Below are 13,129 nucleotides of genomic sequence, written 5' to 3' on the forward strand. Positions count from 1 at the left end.
CTCTCTCTCTCTCTCTCTCTCTCTCTCTCTCTCTATTTATTGGGTCAAAGAGCATATGTATTTGAAAAGCAAACATAAACACACATACACACACTACGACGGTGTTTGGTATCGTTTCTTTTAACTCTAAAAGTGATTTTAGGCAAAAATGTTTATTAACTTATGATTGTGACAAAAAGAGTTTTGGCTAGTTTTATGGTGACAAACGAAAATAAGATGAAAAAAAATTTGACTTAAAATCTCAGTTTTGAAGGTATTGTTGTTAAAAATAACTAAAAAGAATTTCTTAAAATAAAATTTACATGATTTTTAAGATCTTTTTTTTACCTAATAGAAAGACTATTTTGAAAAATGCTTTTTAGTTTGTGCAAGATTTATCCTTTTTACTTATTGACTTTTTAAAAATCCAATAAATTAATCTCAGACACTCCTTAAAGCATAAACTTAACGACAGTTAAGTCGGGGGATCAATTTTACGTACAAACTAGGCCAAAAGGACCATGAATCCAAAAAAGTCGAGGTTTGGATTGAAACCCCAAAAAAATGCATACCACACGGACCATTTTTGCAAATTTGTCTTCATTTTATTCTATTATAGCTTATAATATGTAAATAAGTAAATCCTAAATGTAATAATTATTTATTATTATATTATGTTATATATTAAATTGTTTTTAAATAATCCTCTCTAATAAATAAAGATTTTTTTTGTGCCACTTCTCACACTCTCATTCATTTTGTCACATGTCATTTTGTAGTTATTTTGAATTAATTTTTATTTCACATGTAATTTTGTGGTTTTCCTATTTTATTAAATCTCATATGGTATTTAAATTTAATAATAAATGCATATCAATTTCATTAATAGACTTTCCTTATTATTTCAAAATTACTAAAATAATGTTTCATTAATTTGCTTTGGTTATTTATCTAAATTATTTGTTTAAATTTAAAAGATAAAAAAACACTTTAATTTTAATAATTCAATATTGTTATCATTTTTCTTATAAATTTAAATTTCTCAAATGTTTATACATATTTAATTGTTTTAAATACGCTCATGTAATACATGAGGCTCACACCTAATCATAAATATAAAAAGATGTGTTTGAAATATAATTTTTTTTATTTATCAGATGTCATTTTAATAAAAATAACACCTAATTTGAATTAACAATATATATAAATAATTAATTTGGTTACAACCTAGTATTATATTTTATAGATTTTTTACACAAAAAGATGTAGATAAACAAATAAAAAGGTAATAAGTTGGAAACAACTTTTGACAATCTGTATAGGTTTAATAAAATATGCGAGTGAACATACTTTTAGGTGTAAAAATGGTGATTGAAATACTATTACATCATCTTTTTTACAATTTTTGTGTGAAAATTTGATATAGGATTGAAGATGCATGGCCTAATTAATGGAATTGAGAACCTTTATTTAAATCGAACTACGTAAATCAAATTCAAATCAATTTTACATTAACATGTGTGAGAGCTTCTTTCAAGAATTTGAAGCAGCCCATGGAGGCAATCGTTTCTAGTACAGTCTACACCACAGAAGTTCTTGGATTAATTTATTGCAATCACGAAGCTATTGACTTTCATACGTAACATGGTAGATGTTGAATTTATGAATCAATATGATGTATTTTCAACATTGGCGTGATACCTTTTTTTCAACTTGTTTACCAAGCTATACTTCAATTGACCAGATATTTAATATTTTACATATAATCTTCGCCCACATGCATCCAACAACAGCTCGTCAATGGATGATCATATCCATTCCATACTTCCATTCTTCTTCATTCCCTTCTTCTTTCTCCTCTCAAATTCTGCTGCACTGAACACCATATCAGTAAACGAATCCATAAAAGACGGGAACACAATCGTTTCAGATGGTGAGATGTTCGAACTCGGCTTTTTTAGCCCCAAAAACTCAAAGAATCGGTACCTGGGAATATGGTACAAGAAGATATCAAGTGGTACGGTTGTATGGGTCGCTAACAGGGAAACACCAATTACAGATAACTCCGGCGAATTCAAACTCAGAAGCTCCGGAGGTCCGGTGATTCACAGCGGCGGCACCACCGTGATCTGGTCATCCAATTACACGGTCTCCGCCACAAATCTTGATCCCGTTGCAAATCTTCTGGATACCGGAAATCTTATCGTGTTTGCCAATGGGAAGCTAATTTGGCAAAGCTTTGATTACCCTGGTGACACATTGCTTCCAGGAATGAAAATCGGGAAGGATTTGGTGACAGGATTAGAAAGATGCTTGACATCATGGAAAGGTCCGGAAGATCCTTCTCCGGGTCATTACGTATACTCACTGGACACAAATGGGTACCCACAAATGCTCCAGAAACACGGGTCAAGTTTACACTTTCGGATCGGACCATGGAACGGGGTTAGGTTTCACGGGTTACCAATTGAAGATCCGAATCAGTTTTACTCATCTGAGTTTGTTATTAGTGAGACAGAAATATATTACAAATTCAAACTTAAAAGCTCAGTTTTCGAGAGAATAGTTGTGATGTCGGATGGTAACACCGTGCAACTTCATTGGACAGATCGAATCCAAGATTGGGTGCATTTTGGAGATGCGGTTGTTGATGCTTGTGGTCGTTATGGAGTTTGTGGGCCTTATGGAGTTTGTAGAATGAAAGAGTATCCACCTTGTAGGTGTATGGAAGGTTTTGGGCCCACAGTCCAAGAAGATTGGAAGGCAGCTGATTGGTCCAGAGGGTGTCGACTTAAAAAGCCTTTGGATTGTGGGAGTGGGAAGAGTGATGATGGGTTTAAGAAAGTTGCAGGATTGAAATTTCCAGACACACGGGGTTCATGGTATAAAAGGAGTATGACACTCGAAGAATGTGAGATGGCTTGCAAAAGGGATTGTAATTGTACAGCTTATGCGAATCTAGATGTTAGAAATGGTGGAAGTGGGTGTTTGTTGTGGTTTGGTGATTTGATGGATATCAGAGAGTATGATGAAGATCATGATATCTACATAAAAATGGCTGCCTCTGAGTTAGCAGGTATGAATCTTAATTTCCTTGGAAAAATTCTAAATTTTAATTATGCATTTCTTTAGCTTTTAGAAATTAAGACCCTCTTTGGTATGTAGGATAGATGACATAAGAGATTGTATTCTGTTAAAGACTTAAGCATGTATTGGATCCGGATTGTGACTAATACTAGATTGATGTCATGACAAAATTTGCAATTTTTGTCATGACAAAATGATCTTTTTATCCTTATCATAAAAAATAGTGTTACAAAAATTTTCCACCTTATGAGACATTATTTCCAACCTTATTTACAGTATTGCAAATCTTACTGACTGTTATCTTTCTCTTATGAAAGGGTTCTTAAATTCGAGCACCAACAAGAAGAAAGGAGCACTCACCATTATCCTATCGATTTCTTCAGGTATGCTGCTTCTGTCTGCAGTAGTGTACACCTGTGCAACTAAAAAGAAAAGACATCACATGAAAAAACGAGGTAATGAAAATATGTTAATCTTTTTTCCTTCTATAAACTAAGCAACATGTAACTGCATAAAAGATCATGATTATTGGAAACTTATGTAACCATGAAACTCTTAACATGCAATTTTTTAGGAAACCGGGAGTATGATTCTGAAAAAAATAGTACCGATTTTAGCACGGAGGATCTTGACGAGTTACCGTTTTTTAGCCTAAATAGCATAGCCAAGGCAACTAATGGCTTTAGCATCAACAATAAGATTGGAGAAGGCGGTTTTGGTCCCGTGTACAAGGTAAACTTATTTTCCTATTTCTTTGAATTTCGCTTTTTATGTATGTTAAGTGGTTCTTTCTACATTAAGTCAAAAAGAAATAACATCTTACTTACTAATGCTTGTTAATCTCTTAGGGTGTGTTGGAAGATAGACAAGAAGTAGCAGTAAAACGACTCTCAAAAACATCCCATCAAGGAGTTGATGAGTTCAAGAATGAAGTCTTTTATATTGCAAAACTTCAACATCGGAATCTTGTGAAGCTTATTGGATATTGCATTCATGGAAATGAAATGATTTTGATTTATGAATACATGGTTAACGGAAGCTTGGACTCATTTCTGTTTGGTTTGACTCTCTCTGCATAAATAGTACTATTTTTAGTACCTTACTTTTATTATATATTACACATCATGAAGTTACACAGACGAATTTCTTACCAAATTTATACAAAATCTAAATATTTCACTTTGGGCAGATGAAACCAGAAGTTCAATGCTTGACTGGCCTCATCGCTTTGGGATTATCCATGGAATGGCTCGAGGTATTCTGTATTTACATCAAGATTCCCGCCTTCAAATCATTCATAGAGATCTCAAAGCAGGTAATATTTTACTGGATGAGGACATGAATCCAAAAATATCCGACTTTGGCCTTGCAAGAAAGTTTGTAGGATTTGATACCTCTGCCAAGACAAAGAAAGTGGTTGGAACATAGTAAGAATCTTTAAACTAATGGTCTATTACTCTATTAGTTTAAATCGAAGGATAATCACAAAAGAGAAATTAAATATCCTCCTATATTTATTCCTACTTATCCTTCTATCCATACGAAATAATGAAAAATGTCTTTAAATGTTATTAATTTTTTCAAAATGTAACGCTTAATTGTCACCAATTCACATGGTAGAAGGATAAGTAGGAAGAAAAGATAAGAGAATATTTCTCATCACAAAATTGGCCAAGATATGAAGTGAAACAAGTTGACCGCATTTGTTACCGATAGCACAAAATAATGGCAAGTTTTGCAATTAGTTTGTAGCGAAATTCAAAAAACAAATGGGAAATTACTAATAAACTAATATATATTCATTTCCTCTTGTTCCTTTTTCTGGCAAACTCCCAATTCCAAACGTTAAATGTGACTTGAGAATTGACAATCCGAATGAGTATCGACCTACCCAAGCAAAGAAACCCAACATCTGACATCGATGGGATAAGTGTTTGGAGTTGGCTGCCCCCTGCGATACGGACCTACGTTGATATGTGTAGCTTGGTCTGACCTATGCTAGTTAGGACTACATTTTGTACTTTGTTTATATAATACAACTGATACCCAGGGTTTAAATTGTACTATCAGTTTTCAAGGTTATAAATAAAATACTACCTCTTGCACTGTGGATGTAGGTCATATCGACCAAACCACATTAAATATTGTGCCTTTACGTGTATGATTTACTCTTGTGTACTCCTAAAACCAAAAAATACGTTTGTGTTTCTTAATTTTCTAACAATTTTGCAATTTGCATGACAAATTACGAAATTGATGGTCTTTTTGTGCTATATGGTAACAAATATCATCAAGTTGCTAAATGTCACATCATATAACGGTCATTTTCCCTTAAATATATTTACACATCTCCGCAAAAAAATGGAAAAAATTATTAATTTGTTTATACTTGATTCAGTGGTTACATTTCTCCAGAGTATGCAATGCATGGGCGTTTCTCTACAAAGTCAGATGTATTTAGTTTCGGTGTTTTAGTGTTGGAAATAGTGAGTGGAAGGAAAAACCAAGGATTTTCTCACAAAGATCATAGCGACAACCTTCTTGGACACGTAAGTGAATTTTGTATTTCCTTAAATTGTTGAGTAATTATTTTTTTCATACTCAAAACTAAATGAGTTCTGATTTGATTCAGACATGGAGACTCTTCAAAGAAAACAAGTCCATTGAACTCATGAATGCATCTTTAAGGGATTCATGTGTTATGTCGGAAGTATTGCGATCAATACATGTAGGGTTATTGTGTGTGCAACATAATGTAGAAGATAGGCCAACCATGTTGTCAGTGGTTTTGATGTTGATTAGTGAGGGAGTGTTGCCTCAACCTAAACAACCTGCTTTTTTTACTGGAGAGAGCTACCCTGAACACTATGGTAAATCATCAGATGAATACATGATAACACTACCATATGCTCGATAGGATAAGCAGAATTTGTATGTCATATGTATATATACATTAAACTTTGTAGCTTGATTGGTTTGAATCCTTGTGTAGACTTGACAGACTTTGTTATTAATTGTATAATGTTTAAATATGCTTGCTTCATTTTCCCTTTCAGACTGGTTTAAGAAAAAAACATTGAGCAAAAATATTTCATCGAATTTTTTATCTCATTGTTTGGGCACTTCCTTTTCAAGAACACTGTGGACGAGAGCACTCTAAAACTAGATAAGATCGTGGTAGTAATTATCATATATTGTATTTCCTATAGTATAGGTGGTTGTTATTGTTTCCTTTCCTTGCATGTTGTATCCCTATATATGTATACCTTCAGTAACCTTAATGAAAGAGATGAAGCCTTCATACGAATCCTTTTGCTTACATGGTATCAGAGCATACCAATCATATTTTCTCTCAAATCTAAATCACCCCTTGAATCACAATGAAAGAAAAAGATTCCTCGGTTCCTCAAGAACCCCGTTTCGTTATCTAGGATCCTCCCTTTCCAAATGGGATTATCCTAGATGATACCAATTATTAGTCGTGGTCTCAACTAATGGAGATGAGGATTGGAGCATGAAATAAACTGGGATTTCGAACAGGAACCTCCAAGAAACCAGAATTTGGCGAAAAACAAATCGAAACCTGGCTCAAGGATAACAATCAGGTTAAGAGTTGGCTCATAGATTCGATGAGCCCAACCTTGATCCCCAGATTCATCCGATTGAAGACGGCGAAAGAAATATGGGACACGGTGGCTAAAACATTCTATGATGGGACAGATGAGATGCAACTATCAATTGAACCGAAGGTCATTCAGTACAAGGCAAAACGGATGACCACTCGCAACATACTACAACAAACTGCTAGGGATCTTCCAGGAAATAGATACTTGGCTAATTGTTCACGAAGATGATGTAAGTCATGTGGTTTCACTGAATAAAATATTGGGGCGTCTCAGGGTACATATTTTTCTTTCCAAGCTAGATGCGGAATTCAATCAGGCATGTGGAGAAATCCTAAGGAAAGGTCCACCCTTAGATCTTGAGGCATGCTATACGTTTGTGCGGAAAGATCAGTCTCAGCGGACAACCTTGTTCATCTCACAACTCAGAACCGACCTTTAAAAGAACAAAACTCAAATGGAAAGAAAAATACATTTGTTTGTACTCATTGCAAAGAAGAAGGACACTCAAAACAAAGGTGTTACGAAATAGTAGGTTACCCTGAATGGTGGGATTTTTCAAAAGAACCTCGAAGGAAGGTGGGACAAACCACCATGGCTACAAAAAAAAAGATGAAGTTACCCCTATTGTGGATTATGCAGAGTCTAGTGACGATTACGGTATGTCAAATACAACTAAGTCTGTTATGAGTAATTGGATTATTGACACAGGGGTGACGGATCATATGACAAATGATCCATCTAAACTTGTGTTAAAAGTCAAACCAAAACAAAATATGGTGAAAAATACAAATGGGGGCATGGCTAAAGTAACTTGTGCAGGATCGATTAAGTTATCGAACACTAGGAATTTAGATATAGTCCTCGTGGTTCCATCTTTGTCATCAAAACTACTATTTATCAGTCAAATTATAGACCAACTTAAATGTTATGTAATTTTTTGGCCGAACAATTGTCTTTTTCAGAACATCGTGACGGATCGGATTCCTGGCTATGGTATTAGGAAGGTCAATGATGCGACATCGGCTCTGACCACCTGCTCTGAGGATGTGCTTCTACGTCGGAGGCGGGTCTATGAGGTCACAACAGACAAGGTCGTTAGGGCCGCCCCAGGGTCTGTGCTCCAGGAGCGGGCTCTGACGGTCAAGTTAGATCATATGGTAGATCTGAGATGGTTCTCTTTAGCTAAAGAGAACCATCTTGGTGCTGATGGTGGTGTATGGTGGTTGACGGTGGCGGGTGGCAGCTGATCCACCCAGCTGGAGTATAGGGTGGCGGCTGAGCCAAAGGGAAGATCTCCCTCTCCATAGAGGAGATACTTTTCACTTTATAGGGGACAAATTAGGTCAGTTCAAGCCCAGCTAGCAAGGAGCTGGGCGAGGCCGCCCAAAGGTGACGGACGAGGGTGGCGGGCGCGCACCAGGAAAGGCTGGCAAGGGAGCATCAGGTCGGGCCAGCAGGAGATGTAACGCCTGTAGATCAGGGCTAGTCAATTTAGAGACAATGAGTGTAAAACATGAATTTTTGATGGAATATTATTTAGAAGGAGTAATATTAAATAAGTTGTAGTATATGTCACAAGGTTTCCGTGCATATAAAGAATGCTGAAATCTGAGTTATAACGAAGAAGTTATGACTTGTCGAAGTTTCGCGACAAAACCGACATGACACAACGCGACGTAAATAGTGAATTTACGTTAGAGCGATATTTTTCCTTAGTAATCTAAATGAAAGTCATATAATACGTTAAACCTGACTTTGTATGAGGAAATTATGATTTTTCGAAGTTTCAGCATTAGCAGTGTACAACCCGAAGTTCGAATATGAGATCGAGCGATATTTAGCCGAAACAATCTAAATGAGAATTGAAGATATCATCTATAGTAGTGCAATGGCGGAAAGACAGACGAAAACGGACGTCAGACGAAGAAGTTATGAGTTTATAACTGAGTTTTCCTGTCCCAGCCTACTAAAATAATATAATAAAAATTAAAGTCAAAATTAGCCGATGAAGTCTAAATGAAAGTTGTAGATCTTGTTTTTACCTACGCGTGGAAAAAACATAACGTCAAAAACGGAGCTCGTATGTGAAATTTATGAATTTCTAAAGTTTGGGACGTGAACCCCAAGGCCTTGTCAGAGCTCACGAGGTGAACAGATGATGGACGTCTTCCAGGGAAAGTGACCATGACGGACGCAATGACGTATTGAGCTCACGAGGTGAGCATATGTAGCTCACGAGGTGAGCATATGTGGCTCACAAGGTGAACCTAGCATTTTTGCCCTACAAATAGAATTCAAGGGGCAGCCAAGTTTGGTTGCCCGTCTCTTACTCTCCCACTCCCGATATTCTATTAAGCCCTATTTTAACCCCCCGAAGCCCCGATACCATCCCGAGACCTAAAGCGAGTCCCGAAGCCCGAAGATCCCGAGAAGTGAAATTCCCGAGCCGAAGCTTTGCCTGCGAGAAGCCGGTTTTTGTGAAGATCTTCTAGATCTACCGAAGAATACTACTTTTACAAGTCGTATTGCTGTCCGAGAATCGTCTAATTAAGTGAGTGTATAGTCCTTTTTATAAACACGATTTTAATAAAAGTATTGTTTGAATGTATTAAGTATATGTTTGGTGTGAGTGTGTGGTTACTTTCTTCCAACACATAAATATGAAGTATTTACTATGGAATACGTGCTATGTGTTTATATATTGTTTGTTTATTTAAGGTGGATGTGAAATGAATGTTTTATATAGGTTCTAAATGAGTTAACCTGTATATGTATTTTGTAACTACAAATATGTTGGGTAGGACATGGGTAGATGAGATCCGTGAGTATGGATCAGATCAAGAGATTAGTTTAGATCTGTGAGTAGGGATCAGATCAAGAGGTTAGTTTTAGAACCGTGAGTATGGATTAGACCAAGAGGTTAGTTTTAGATCCGGGAGTATGGATCAAGAAAAGAGATAAAACTTGTTATTAGTCCGGGAGTATGGATTAAGACTAAGTTAATTGTCCCTAGTCTGGGAGTATAGATTGGACAGAGTTATTGATCCGGGAGTATGGATTAGATGAGGATTAAGGTATAGTTAATTGTCCCTATTCCGGGAGTATGGATTGGGTACAATTATTGATCCGGGAGTATGGATCAGATCAGGAGGTTAGTTTTAGATCCGTGAGTATGGATCAGGTAGTTTTAGATCTGTGAGTATGGATCAGGGGAAAAGGTTAGTTTTAGATCCGTGAGTATGGATCAGGTGAAAAGGTTAGTTTTAAATCCATGAGTATGGATCAGGTGAAGAGATTAGTTTTAGATCCGTGAGTAGGGATTAGGTAAAGAGGAAAATTTTAGATATGATAGTTAGATTGCGTCGTTGTGAGGATCGTTGGGGTAGTATAAAAGTTTTTTTTTATATGGTGAAATTATATAAGTTTGTGAGTTCTATATGTGTATATATATATATATATATATATATATATATATATATATATATATATATATATATGATATAACATTGTGGGTTGAAAACCCTATATGCTCATCAGACTCCCAAGCCTGACCCACTCAGTTTTCTTTGTATTACTCGTTATGGCATGGGAGCATAAGTTGGCAGACATAACGAGAGATTTTGGATTATAGGCCAATAGTTATGAGTAATTGTTGTAAGGTCTATTTGTTCTGTTTATGCTTTTGGTTTGTATTGAACACGACATCCCGAGATTTTGTTATATAATGAAAATACATTTCTTTAACAAAATGCTTAGATAAATTATTATCATATTTTTGTTTTGCGAAAAAATTCCACAACAATTTTCTTTAAAATAATACTCTGATTTTAAAAACAAAGCATAAACAAATCGGTCTTTTCTGGCCGTGAAATTGGGGATGTGACAGGAGAGTCCTCAGCAAGCCTGGCAAGGGAGAGCCAGGCCAGGGAGCACCAGGTCGGGCTGGCGGGAGAGCCCCAACAAGGCTGGTAAGGGAGAGCTAGGCATGCCTGGCGGGAGTGCACCAGGTAAGGCTGTCACGCTAGAGCGTTCTAGGCCATGCTAATGGACCATATATCAACAAGTCCCCCCAGTCCGATGTTATTGTTATGCCGCCAATGACATTGGACTAGACTCAATCATATAAACCATGTGTCATGATGGAAAGGGAGCGCCAAGCTGGGCCAGCAAGAAAGTCCCCGACAGGGCTGGCGAGGGAGCGTCAGGACGGGCCAGCAGGAGAGTCCCTAACATGACTGGCAAGGGAGCGCCAGGCGAGCCTGGCGCACCAGTTCTGTGTAGGCCATGCTAATGGACCATATCTCAACAAGTCCCCCCCCCAGTCCTATGTGATTGGTATGCAGCCAATGACATTGGACTAGACTTAGTCATATGAATTGTGCCTCATCAAGTCCCCCTAGTCTGATGTGATTGAATTGCTAACAATCGGATCAGACTAGACAAAACACCAATGCATCAAGGAATAAAAAGAATGACCGAACCTTACCCACGGGAGCCGTGGGGTGGCGCAATGAGCCAAACATTGCTTATGCAGCTTGAGCTGACTTGATACTCCTTTCTTGAGAGGAGTGAAAGTCGACCAGTGCGATGCAACGTAACTGTTGTTGCGATCATGCGGACCGAGGCTACTAAGAGTGTTACGTGACACTGATGTCGATAAGGTGTCGGGCCAAGGTAGCTAAGGAGCATAAGCTTGCCATTCAGTCCCTGAGACTTTTATCTGATGCAGTTGTTGTTGTAGTTACGCACAAATGGAATGTCACCGATAACCATCTACATAGTCTTCTTTGCATGAGCACCAGTAACCGTCTTAAAGGTGTTTCTTGCTTGGGCTACACCTAGTTGGATTCCCCCCCCCCCCAGTCTGATGTGGGTAGCGTAGGTAGTCGGGTCAGACTATAATGAATAAGGCAAGGCTGCTATGTCAATGCACGATGAAATAGCAAAACTCATGATACGAGATGGATGTTGTCAAACCAATAGGTCGTAAGGCTGTTAACCGTAATATAAGTGGAAGAGATTCTGAGAACTGGGCGATTGGGCTTCTAATGGGGGTCACACAACAAAACTATTGCCGATAGCCAGACAATAGAATTGTTGAGGGATAGGTAGTGAGGCTAAAGGTAAGGGTTGCACATCAAGATTGTTGCCAAGAGCCAGGTGAAGAAGATGCTTAAAGGTTGTTGGTAGCAGGGCCGTTGTCAGGATAACCTTCTTGCTTGAGAGTAAACTCACTATAGCAGGATGTACTGTGGAAAACGCTTCATCGATCGTTCGAGCACAAGAGAACCATGATGAATGTGAGAGAAGAAACACCAAGAGCGGGGTGTTAGGTGTGGTATAAGCTTATGATGTGCGATGATACACGACTTATGTTGCATATCTTAGAAGAATATTTTGGGCTTAGCAGCTAGCGATCATGGTGATGTCACACAAGAGAGCATCGCTTGGAACAGATCGGGATTAGCTGCCAGCGATCGTAGATACATCACGCGGGGGAGCATCACGTGGAGTGGATCGGGCTTGGCCGCCAACAATTGTAGATACATTACATGGGAGATCATCGTGTGGGATGGATTGGGCCTAGTTGCTAGCGATCGTAGATGCATTATGCGGGAGAGCATCGCATGGAATGGATCGGGCTTAGCAGCCCGAGATCATAGATACATCACACAGTAGGGCATCGCATGGAATTATGTAGGAAAAGGGTGCGAGCCCTTGATCCTTGTTAGCGGAGCATGCTACTAGAGTCGAGCTGAGAAGCTAGGAGACTCAAGGCAAGGGTGTTGAAACTCACATGCGGAGCTTGCCACTCAAATGGAGTCAGGCTGAGGAGCCAAGCGACTTATAACGAGGGTTCTGAACCTTGTAGGCGGAGCTTGACGTTATGATGGAGTCTGGCTGAGAAGCCAGGTGACTCAATGCGAGGGTATTGAACCTTGCATGCAGATCTTTCCGTTGTAATGGAGTCGGGCTGAAAAGCCAGTGACTCACTGAACCTCGCATGCGGAGCTTTCTGCTGTAATGGAGTCGGGCTGAGAAGCTAGGTGACTCAAGGCGAGGGTACTAAACCTCACATGTGTAGCGTGCCACTATAATGGAGTTGGGCTGAGGAGCCAAGTGACTCAAAACGAGGGTACTGAACCTTGCATGCGGAATTTTCCGCTGTAATGGAGTCGGGTTGAGAAGCCAGGTGACTCAAGGCTATGGTACTGAACCTCGCATGTGGTGCATGCCACTATAATGGAGTCGGGCCGAGAAGTCAGATGACTCAAGGCAAGGGTGTTGACCCTTGCAGGGTTGGGAATAACATCTTGCAATCTATGTGTCTGGCATGAGTGATTAGTTCGTGTTGAAGTGTAATGGAACCTGGTGCTTTGCTGCATCATTAATTGTAGTGACGATTGGTGCCTCGCTGTCTTAGCTATCTGTCGAGG

The 13,129-nt window shown here is 38.4% G+C and overlaps 1 protein-coding gene across 4 annotated transcripts; it reads left to right on the forward strand.

Annotated features, from left to right (window-relative positions):
* The first annotated feature begins 1,741 nt into the window (after positions 1–1,741).
* Positions 1,742–6,373, forward strand: LOC145008957 (G-type lectin S-receptor-like serine/threonine-protein kinase At4g27290). Of its 4 annotated transcripts, none has more exons than XM_078967599.1 (7): positions 1,742–3,055; positions 3,384–3,521; positions 3,641–3,798; positions 3,915–4,125; positions 4,256–4,493; positions 5,465–5,615; positions 5,699–6,373. In XM_078967599.1, exons 1-7 carry the CDS (start codon positions 1,780–1,782, stop codon positions 5,981–5,983), a joined length of 2,457 nt encoding a protein of 818 aa, XP_078823725.1. In that variant the 5' UTR covers positions 1,742–1,779; the 3' UTR covers positions 5,984–6,373. The 4 variants fall into 4 exon arrangements, with proteins under 4 accessions (XP_078823725.1, XP_078823726.1, XP_078823728.1 ...); XM_078967600.1 differs by having other exon boundaries at positions 3,384–3,449; XM_078967602.1 differs by lacking the exon at positions 5,699–6,373 and having other exon boundaries at positions 5,482–5,600.
* The last annotated feature ends 6,756 nt before the right edge of the window (positions 6,374–13,129 follow it).

Source organism: Lactuca saligna, chromosome 8, assembly GCF_052625555.1.
Source record: "Lactuca saligna cultivar CGN05327 chromosome 8, ASM5262555v1, whole genome shotgun sequence".
Lineage (NCBI taxonomy): Eukaryota > Viridiplantae > Streptophyta > Magnoliopsida > Asterales > Asteraceae > Lactuca > Lactuca saligna.